At 37.1% G+C, this 11,531-nt stretch overlaps 1 protein-coding gene across 1 annotated transcript; it reads right to left on the minus strand.

Moving 5' to 3' along the window:
* Positions 1 to 295: 295 nt before the first annotated feature.
* LOC131157688 (zinc finger protein 1) lies at positions 296 to 1,702 on the minus strand. The gene has a single exon (XM_058112024.1). The coding sequence runs from the start codon at positions 1,429 to 1,431 to the stop codon at positions 577 to 579; it is 855 nt and encodes a 284-aa protein (XP_057968007.1). The 5' UTR covers positions 1,432 to 1,702; the 3' UTR covers positions 296 to 576.
* Positions 1,703 to 11,531: the final 9,829 nt, after the last annotated feature.

Consider the following 11,531-nt stretch of genomic DNA (forward strand, 5'->3'; position numbering starts at 1 on the left):
TGGAAGAGCTGAGGGGCTCCACCAGCCTCAGTGATCCACACACCCTCCGTGTAGATGGTCTATTGCTTCAACTGCAAGTGGGTCAATTTTCACTTTTTTTTTTTTTTTTTTTTCTTTTTTTCTTTTTGGCATTTGGTGTGGAGAGGAATGCCAAGATAGATGAACTATTGATCAAACTGGAGGTGGAATGACTATGGGTATATATATATTCTCTCCCTATCTGTGTGTGTGTGTGTGAAATTCAAATTTTGAATGTTGTAAAATGAACAAGAGTACTGGTTAACTGGGGAAAAGATTTGAGCTATTAAATGAAATTCTTTTATTCTAATGAGAAATTTCCTTCAACAGTTCAAGGAAAATTTGCAGGATTAACTTCCGAAAAGTATGTTGTCTGAAGTACCAAAGCAGCTTCAGAGTTCAGATTTCAAGGACTAGATTGCTTCCAGGTGAAGAATTCTAGTGCAAAATCTCTCAAAGTCTTTTGTGCCAAAAAGAATTTTACACAAAAATTGCTACTGAAAAAGTAGCTCAAAAGACTTTAAATCAGGTGAAAAAAAAATCCAAGGAAAGAACCATTCAGAGCTTAAGGGACAAGTCCAACTTTTGCAGCTCTTCTTGGTTAGTCTTCAAATGGGGGGCAGTGGCACTCTCCCACCAGTTTGCAACCCCAATGCCCTCACTACCACCCTGAGAGAACTTCCTCATACCTTCAAACCTGGCTGCTCCACCGTTCGATGACGATCCAACGGCTGTCCCGGCATGATAATTCTCTGCTGCAAGCCTCCCAACTGCAGGTTGTTGATCTATTGGCAATCTTGACCAGCTCTTTTGCCCATATAGTTGTGAAGAACCCATTGGGGATGGCAAGAAAGATGGCTTGTGGATCATGGAGTGTGCTTGAATGCCAAGAGACCTGTTGAAAGATCCATGAAGAGGCAGAGAAGCCATGCTGGAGTATCGATATAGCGGCGAGTTTGGGGAGTTTACGAAGACTGCCGGGGCTGCTCCGAGGCGCTGCCCTCGTTTTGCAAGTGTTCGCTCGCGCTTATGTGCATTTTGGTGGCCTCCAAGTGCCTGTGAGCTGTAGAATTTTCTTTGGCAGTAGTTGCAGGAAAACACTCTTGGTTCTGTCGCATTGCCCTGAGGAGTTTCTGGCGAGTTTCGGGAAGGGATCATCTCAAAACAGTCGATGAGATTGAGTTCCAGCTTCGACCCATTATCGGAATCCTTGCTGCAGAGGCTTAGATCCAATATGAGATGAGGATTCGCAGTTTTTGGCTGCTGTTGATCATCTTGTTCTTGCAGTACTACTGGCTTTTCATCCTTCTGGCTATCCATTGAGGCAGGAAGGCATGGTTGGGGTTCTGAAATTGAAACTGAGATGATGCTTGAAGTTTCAGAAACACACAGTTCTGATCTTGGTGGTTCCATTCAGAGAAGAAATGCTGATTATGAATCTATGATGATGATGATGATGGTGGTGGTGCCGATGATGAGAGGCTCCTCCTTGTGGTTGATGAGAAATTGGGTTAAATAGCATGAAGGATAAGAAAGTTCATTGATTGGAAATAAATGCCCTGTGCTGTGCACAGAACGGTCAAGGATACACTGTTTAACAGTTACAAGGTCCAATTATAGTAAGACTTTCGAAAGTATAGGGAGAGAGAGAGAGAGAGAGAGAGAGAGAGAGAGAGACTTCACGAAGAACAAATGTGGGCGTGCTAAGGACTTTGCTTTGAAAAGGAGTGGGAGGGTTTGAAAATTGTAAACTTGCATGGAGGATAAGCAAGCAGATTCTTCACATAAAAGCCTCTGTCAACATCTAGCTTAAGGGATTAATTATAACATATTTATCACAGGGGACAAATTTAGGGACTGTTTGGGTGTCCAAACTGTCCCTATGTTTGTAGGTGTGGAATTTACATACAGTTTAGGAGCCTTATTGGTACTTACCCCATGTTAGGTGTTTGGACTTCTGGTGTCATGCAGAAGACCCAAATTCAAAATTACAAATGCAAAAATATTTAAAGGCCTTGACTCAACAAAAGGTCTATCTATCGTTAATTAATTTGAATTTTTTTTTTGCAGAACTTCAAGATTTGAATTTTTTATTATTATTTAAGAAATCTTTTTCAAATCTTTTCATTAAATGATGGAAGGGGTGTAGTAATGGTAAACCCAATTCTTTTAGTTATCATATTGAAATGAGACTTTTATTAAATGTAAATTTTGTGGGGGTAAATAAGCTCTAACATGTTATTTTTTTTATGGCATTTGAATAAGATTGAGACATTAGAAAAGAAAAAAAAATGAAACACAATCAGATTATTTTGCATTTCTAATTATGCAAAGAAGGAAAAATTTTTAAGAGATGATCATGTAATGATGCTAATAAGTAATTTTGTCACCTCGACTGTTGTAACATTTATTTTTATCGGTCTCATGACCTAATTTTTGAAAGACCATAAGCTCATTTTCATGTAGGTTTTTTAAATCAATTTTATTTTTGAATATTGAGTTTTTTAAAATAGTAATTGTATTTATGCTCAGCCTTTATTTTCATTCTAAAACATTAATCAACATGTTGCATTTACTAGATTTTAGCACTACAAATTTTTGAATATCAAGTTTTTAAAAGTTGATATTTACTTAATTTAAAATCGTATCCTTCATGTGTTAAAGTTAGCATAAAATTAGTTGTCAAAGTGGGAGTTTTATAATTAAGTTTGACCATGCTTAAATGTTTGAACTTGCTAATCCACAAAATCAATAGAAAATATCTATCCATCCATCTCTTTATCTCTAATATATGTATCTCACTCTCGCTAAAATATCTATTCATCTTTCTCTCTCTCTCTCTCTGACACACACACAAACACACAAAATCGATGTTTGAACTTGCTAATCCACAAAATCAATAGAAAATATCTATCCATCCATCTCTTTATCTCTAATATATGTATCTCACTCTCGCTAAAATATCTATTCATCTCTCTCTCTCTCTCTCTCTCTCTCTCTCACACACACACACACACACGAACACAAAAAATTGATAGAAAAGCTTTCACTAGATTGAGAGATATTACAATTAGCAAGAAGACTTGGCTCTAATAGCGAATTGTATACCTAACATAAAACACTCTCTATGCTAACTTTATATAGCAAATAGCCTCTCTTCTCTAAAACACTAACCAATCTCTCTCTTTCTCAAGTTCCTTCCCTCAAGTCTCATTGGGGAAGCGACCAGCCATTCTTGCTAGATTACCTTCTTTCATAGTTCAAGTACCATTCCCAACATTTTTCTTTAAATTTATTTTTCTTATATTTTAAAAATAATTTTGTATGTTTAAATAAAGTGTAACATTTGTCTCTCCATTTATAGAAGTTTCTTTTTTCTTTACTAGGATTTTTTCACTCCTTTTTTGCTTTGACGCTAGTTGACAAATAATTAGTTATGAAGCCTAATAAAGTTCTGCTATTTGTTGCAAAGAAATATCAACACTCAATATATATATATAAGTTTTATTTGAGTTAAGAAGCAAAGAACAATTCTCCAAACCGATTCTCCTCCTTTTTTATCTCCCCAAACTTAAGCATCCGAGAGTTCTTGTGGAGAAATCCCTCTGACCATTCTTCTATATGCTTTTGTTTTGGAGGCCAAACCCTCTAATGCCACCTCACTGAACTAGGATTTGTATTGACAAATTGGCATGGTCTATGGGAGCTAATATGAACAATGATGTTTAAATCCCGTTTAAAAAAAATCGTGCTCCTTGTAGTAAGGATGATTAGCAGTCAATCCTCTTTGCCTTAGGAACCAACTCCTAGTCAGCCAAAGACCGCACTTACAAGCTCCTTTAGGGTACATAGCATGCTTCAATAAAAAACAATTTTAGGCCATTCAAAGGCAAATGAGATCATAGTCTCTAATGTGTGGGCACCCTGTTGTTTGTGGTGTGACTCTTATACTTTGGATTTCATAAACAAAGAAAAAAGAAAAACATGAAGGGGCAGCACAGTAGGGGCTCGTCGACGAGTAGCGAGGAGACAGCAAGGACTCGTCGAGGAGTGTCTTGTGCTCATCGACGAGAAGATCCCAAGAGGCCCAAAAAAAGTTCAGAGTTTCTGAGATACCAAGAGCAAAAAAATGGGATCATCGACGAGTGGAATGATTCGTCGATGAGTGTTCTTCTTGGATTCGTTGACAAATCCCCTGTTCTCGTCGACAAGAAGTTCTGGGCTGCGAGTAGTTTTTTGAATTTTGAATTTGAACGTTGGGGTGGTTGGGTAATCGGAGGGAAACCTCCAGTGGACTATTATATATGTCATTCTGGGCATATATTGATAGAAAGAGTGATCAATTGAGAAGTATACTGTGTACTTTGTGATTTCCATAGTGAAATTTGTGTGGTATTGCTTCGGTGGATGTAGGCTTTGCCGAACCACATAAATCGTGTTGTTGTTCTTGTTCTGATTGTGTTTTCATTTACTTATTGTATCTATTCTGTTGTGCATCTTATTTATTTGATTCATATCTCAACAAATTGGTATCAGAGCGATAGTTGTTATGGCAATGGGATCGTCTTCTGTAAGGTTTGACATCGTCAAATTTAATGGAACCGAGATCTTTAGTTTATGGCAGAGGAGAGTGAAGGATATTCTTGTGCAACAAGGAATGACTAAGGCTCTACTTGATACTCAACTGGAAGGAATGGATGAGGCAACATGGGTAGATTTGAAAGTGAAGACCACTTCTACAATATGCTTGTGTTTGTCTGGTGAAGAACTTTATCGGATGATGGAGGATGATTCTCCAGCAGCTATATAGCGAAAATTAGAGAATCGGTACTTGTCCAAATCTCTTAATAATAAAATTTTTCTTAAGTAATGTTTGTATTGGCTTAAGATGGTTGAAGGATCAAACTTAGATCAATACATTAATGCTTTTAGTCAAATTATTAGTGATTTGATGAGAGTTGATGTTAAGTTTGATGAGGATGACAAAGTTTTGATGTTATTAAACTTTTTGCCCTCAACTCATACCTATGAAAATCTTGTGGCTACTCTTACATGGGGAAAAAAACTCTTGACCTAAAATAGGAAACAAGTGCTTTACTAAATTTTCATCAAAGATTGAAAATATGTGATGAAGGAGAAGGACTTGTGATAAAGGGTAATAATGAGCAAGGTAAGGGAAAATCCAAACATGGATCAAGTCAGAAATCCCGAAATCAATCTAAGAAGAAGAAAGAAATTCAGTGTTATAAATGTGGTAAAAAAGGGCATATGAAACCAGAGTGTCCAGATTTGAAGAAGGGAAATTCTGAGAAACATGAGGGTATTTCAAAATTTGTGAATGTTGCTCAAGAAGGAGGTTTAGTGTGTAGTGATGGTGATGTTCTATCAGTTTCAGTAGGATTAGATAATCTAATGGACTTTTTGATACTTGACTCGACATGTTCTTATCACATGACTTCGAACAAGGAGTGGTTTAGCACTTGCAGGTTAGTGAATTCTAGATCAATTCTTATAGGTAATGATGCTTCTTGCAAGATCATTGGCATAGGAAATGTAAAGATAAAAATATTTAATGGTGCGGTAAGAACGTTGTGTAATGAAAGACATATACCAGAGTTGAGGAAGAGTTTGATATCACTCGATACTTTGGATTGTAATGACTTTAATTACAAGTCTAAAGGTAGATTTCTGATGGTATGAAAAGGTAATTTGACTGTAATGAAAGGGCAGAAACTAGATGGGAATATCTACACATTGTAGGGAACTACAGTTGTAGGTGGAGCTGTAGCCATAGATTCTGAATCAGATGAGACTGTCTTGTGGCATATACGTCTTTGGCATAAAGGGGAACACGACATGAAAGAACTACACATGAGGAAAATTTTGAAGGGCTTGAAATCATGTCAACTGGAATTTTGCAGGATTTGTGTTCTTGGAAAACAGAACAGGGCAGAGTTTAGATTGGCTAAACATAAGAAAAAAGGTATTCTTGATTATGTGCATTCAGATGTTTGGGGTCTGGTTAGAGTTGCATCAAAGGGTGAACATGTGTATTATGTGAGTTTCATTGATGATCACTCACGAAAGGTTTGCACTTTACTTCATGTGTCACAAATCAAATACGTTTGTCATGTTTAATATTTAGAAGGCTAAAGTGGAAAAGCTGACGGGGAGGAGAATCAAATACTTAAGGTCGGATAATGGGACTGAGTACACCGATTCTCGATATATGGAGTTTTGTGTAGAGCAGGGCATCAAGAGACACTTTATGGTTCGCCAGACACCTCAGCAAAGTGATGTGGCAAAACAGATGAACTGGACTCTTAATGAAAGGGCCCAGTGTCTTAGAATAAATGCAGAGCTACCAAAGAACTTCTAGGCTGAGGCAGTGAGTATGACTTGTTTTCTGATAAACCGATCACCAAGGACATCACTAGAGGGTAGAGTGGCAGAAGTGGTATCCTAAGGGTGTACAGGGGTACAAGCTATGGGACCCAATGTCAAATAAGGTGGTGATTAGTAGGGATGTAGCCTTTGATGAAAAGTCTCTGGTGAAGTGTAATCAAGAGTATGATGAACAGAAATAGGAGCCAGATAGTTGGGGTAGTGATAAAAATGTTGTGCAAGTGGAGTTGGAAGCTTAGGACAACAGAAATGATCATGATCCTATGGTTGCAGGGAGTTCTAACTCGGGAAATCAGCAAGTTGATGATATTCTTATACCAAGATCCAGACGCACTATTAGGCCTCCACCATGGTATGGATTTGAAGAGTAAGTATTTTATGTTTTCCTTACTAGTTGCAATGATCCAACTACTTTTCAAGAGGCAGTGCACGACTTGGAAAAAGATAGGTGGATGGGTGTAATGATTGAGGAGATGGAATCGCTATATAAGAACCAAACTTGGGATTTTGTGGAGCTTCTAGATGGGAAGAGAACGATAGGTTGCAAATGGGTATATAGGAAGAAGGAGACAATTTTAGAAAAGGAAGGAGAGAAATTCAAGGTATGGTTGGTAGCAAAAGGATACTCACAGAAGAAGGAGATAGATTATAATGAGATCTTTTCTCCAGTGGTCCAACATACTTCTATCAGAATTGTATTGGGGTTGGTAGCCCATTATGATCTTTATTTGGAAAAAATGGACGTCAAGACAACGTTTTTTCACGATGACTTGGAGGAACAAATCTACATGGTACAGTCAGAGGGATTCATTGAACCGGGAAAATAAAATTTTGTTTACAGGTTGAAGAAATCTCTTTATGGGCTGAAACAGTCTCCAAGGCAATGGTATAAATGGTTTGATTCTTACATGATCAATATTGGCTACAAGAGGTGTGAGTATAACTTCTACATATATGTGAACAAGCTTGAGGATGGTTCTCTTATTTTTTTTGTTATTGTATGTTGATGACATGTTGATAGCTGCAAAGGATTTAATTGAGGTGAATCAGTTAAAAGACCTGTTGTATAAGGAATTTGACATGAAGGATCTTGGCTCGGCTAAGAAAATACTTGGGATGAAGATTCACCGTGATAGAACTATAGGGAGGTTATGATTATCTCAGGGCAGTTATGTATAGAAGGTGTTGGAAAGGTTTAGCATGGATGATGCAAGACCGATGTGTACACCTCTAGTGAATCATTTCAATTTTTCTACTGCAGATTGCCCAAGTATGGATGAGGAAATCCGAGACATGTCAAAGGTCCCCTATGCTAGTGCTGTGGGGAGTTTGATGTATGTCGTGGTGTGTACGAGGCCAAATTTGGCTCATGTGGTGAGCATGGTAAGTAAGTTTCTTTCTAAACCAAGAAGGCAGCATTTGGAAGTCATCAAATGGATGCTTAGATACTTACCGAGTACATCAGGATATGGCATTATGTTCGACAAGCAACAGGGTTGTCCTTCAGTTATGGGGTTTGTTGATGTTGATTATGTTGGAGATATGGATGAAAGAAGGTATACAATGGGATATGTGTTTACCCTTGTAGGAGGATTGGTGTGTTGGAGATCCATGGTACAATCTCTGGTAACATTATCCACGACTGAGGCGGAATATATGGTAGTTACCAAAGCTGCAAAGAAAGCCTTGTGGCTTACTGGTTTAGTCAGAGTTGGGGTTACAACAAGATGGAGTGGTGTTGCATTGTGACAGTCAGAGTGCCATTTACTTGGTGAAGAATTAGATATACCATGCTAGAATCAAGGATATTGATGTGAGGTTCCATAGGGTTTGGGAATTGATTACTTTGGGTGAGCTTGTGTTGGAGAAAGTTTACACGCTTGAAAATGCAACGAATATTCTGACGAAATCAGTTACTTCTGAGAAGTTCAAGAATTTCTTGGACTTACTCTATGTCTCCAAGTGATAGAAGGGACATACCCAACTAAGTTCAAAGTGGAGCAGTTAGAGATATTTTTTAGGATTCTCCTAAGGAGCGTATAATCGCCAAGGTGGAGATTGTTGTTTGTGGTGTGGCTTTTATACATTGGATTTCATAAACAAATAAGAAAGAAAAACATGAAGGGGCAGCACAGCAGGGGCTTGTTGACAAGTGCCCTGTAATCGTTGACGAGGAGACAGCAAGGAATCATCGATGAGTGTCCCGTGCTCGTCGACGAGAAGATCTCGAGAGGCCCAAAAAATTTCAGAGTTTCTGAGATTCCAAGAGCAAAAAAATGGGATCGTCGACAAGTGGAATGATTCGTCGACAAATCCCCTGTTCTCATCGGGGATTTTGAATTTTGAATTTGAACGTTGGGGTGGTTGGGTAATCGGAGGGAAACCTCCGAGGGACTATTATACATGTCATTCTAGGCATATATTGATAGAAAGAGTGATCAGTTGAGAAGTGTATTATTTACTTTGTGATTTTCATAGTTAAATTTGTGTGTCATTGCTTCCGTGGATGTAGGCTTTGCCAAAGCACATAAATCTTGTTGTTGTTTTTGTTCTGATTGTGTTTTCATTTACTTGTTGTATTTATTCCACTGTGCATCTTATTTATCCGATCCATATCTCAACACACCCTTATCTTCGAGAGCATGTAATTTTCACAATTTTGGAGGCCAAAATATTATTGACAAATCACGAGCTCCATAACTAAAGGGAAAAAATTCTAAAGAGTAGGCTACTAGTCTCGACTCTTTAGAATACTTAACATCCCAAGCATTGGCCTAGAAAATAACATGTGATTGATGAGCAATTATAGAAAGAGAAATTTGAGGGTTGGGCAGGCCAGCAATAGACAAGCCAAATCAAAGCCAAATCTTATCCTTATTAGGACACATAGTTCACCAACAAAATAATCAATGAGCCCCTGCCCAAGGGGTCTAGGATCACTTATGTGGAGTCCTATACTGATAGCATGACCCCTATATATTATATAGAGATGTTCAAGCCTTTGAAGAACCACCATAAAGCCCTGATGCCTTCATATGTTGGGCTTTCATCACCACATTAATGTCAACTCAAGAAAGTAGCAAATGGCTACAAATGACCTTTGCCAACCTAATGAAAAAAAAAAAGAAAAAGAAAGAAGTTGAAAAAATTGTTACAAAAGTAAGTTAGTTGGTTCAACATATAGACCCTTAAAGTCCCCTATACATACATAGATACATAGATAAATACATACATACATATATATATATATATATATATATATATGTATGTATGTATCTATGTATGTATATCATGGAATGATATATTGGCCACTTTGATGTATGGGTTCTTCCATCTAGTTTTAGCCTTTTGCTACCCAAAAAGCTCCCTAGGTAACTGTGCAATCTCCTTAGATGATTTTAGAGTATTGCAATGCAAGGGAAATATTAGCTACAAGGGATACCAAGCCCAAGAACAATAAGAAAGCAAAGGAGAAAGCTGGGGGGATGTTCTACATAAGCAAGGAAAAGATCTCACGGTTTTGAAAGGTGTCAAAAGCTTCACTCCCCCGACTACTTTCCAAGAACATATTTTGATTCAAATCTATTATCAAAGATGTAATGACTTGCTAATAAAATAAAATATTTTCTCTAATTTTAATATCAAACATTAACCTAAATAGCGGAAAGCCACATATATAAACATAACCACATAAATTACAATACTAGAGCGTCTAAATATCCCATAAATTAGACATAAATCATTGTTTTTCGCAAAACTATTCCCTACTGAAATTAGGGCATACAAAAATACTACCCAAAAATACTCACTCTAAAAAAGGGCAGTACAACAAGCCCTTTACCTGCGAGCCTGCTCCGCTCACCTAGCTGGTTTACCTGAAAAAAAATTCAACACTGGAATGAGCCAACTCTCAGTAAGACGAAACATGCTATTACTAGTGTGTGGCCACTAAGCTATAATTGGCTAAAAATAATTTGATTTAAGAATAATATGAATAATTGAATCTGAAAATGCTGATATTACATAACGTATAATAAAACCATTAATTACATAACTTAACCTGCCAATCTGTATGAAATTACTTTTCATATTAATACTACTATTCTTGAAAGTCTGATAGTACTTATAATATTTGAGAAATTTCCCTGGAAGGCTGAATGTCATGATTTAACCCCTCATGAAAGGGTTGTGCGGCTCGAAGGTGGGACCTATCCTGGCTGGCTGACCAGGGTAAGTCAATTGAACTCTGACAGTCTGATCGACCCCCTTAATCCATATCTGATGGAGAGCCTGTCCCGACGTGGGCACATTCAACCTTATACTACTTACTGTCTGAGTAAAGTGGTTGCACTCAAAACTGAATATCTGTAATTACGGTACTGTGCTCTGCTGTCTGATCCATCAGGGTCTAATACTATATAGGTAACTAATATCTGTAATATACTGTTTTTACTATGGTTTCTAAAATAACCATAACTCCATAGAATTTATCTGAAATTCTAAATAAACTGACTGAAAATCTGATTTCTGTATAACTGAACTGTTGTCTGAATATCTGTATATCGGGGCATTATGGTATTGATAAACATGTTATTCTGAGATTGCTGAAAATGTATATTTATGAGTATACTGTACATTGAAAAATTCGTCATTCTATAACATGCTAATATCATGATATTTCTGTTAATAACTATAAACATGGTATTCACAAATTCTATAAATATAATACTGTTCTGTTATCAACTTAAGCCACACAAATAAATATTAATATTATCAGGTTCTGGAAACTGTAAATATATATATATATATAAAATCTAAATAATAATTTGATAAAACATATAATTCATATTGAAATCGTAAAAGAGTTTCCTAGCATAGCATATTTCCCTTACCGGACTATTAGAAAGCCCCTATTGAATATCTGTCTTACCGGACTACTGGAAAGCCCTTATTGAATATCTATCTTACACCCGTAGGGTTTCCCACTCAACTCCCTGAAAACAACATTCGCCAGAACATAATATCATTATTTATTTGTCTCCATCATTTCCTACAACTGCCAGAAGACCAAAAACTGAATAAAAAGCCTTACCCTGATTCTAGAGAAA

Source organism: Malania oleifera, chromosome 6 (assembly GCF_029873635.1).
Source record: "Malania oleifera isolate guangnan ecotype guangnan chromosome 6, ASM2987363v1, whole genome shotgun sequence".
In the NCBI taxonomy this organism is placed as follows: Eukaryota; Viridiplantae; Streptophyta; class Magnoliopsida; order Santalales; family Ximeniaceae; genus Malania; species Malania oleifera.

What these genes read in the sequence shown, in the direction of transcription:
- LOC131157688 (XM_058112024.1), bottom strand. Translation starts at nt 1,431, where the DNA reads ATGGAACCACCAAGATCAGAACTGTGTGTTTCTGAAACTTCAAGCATC.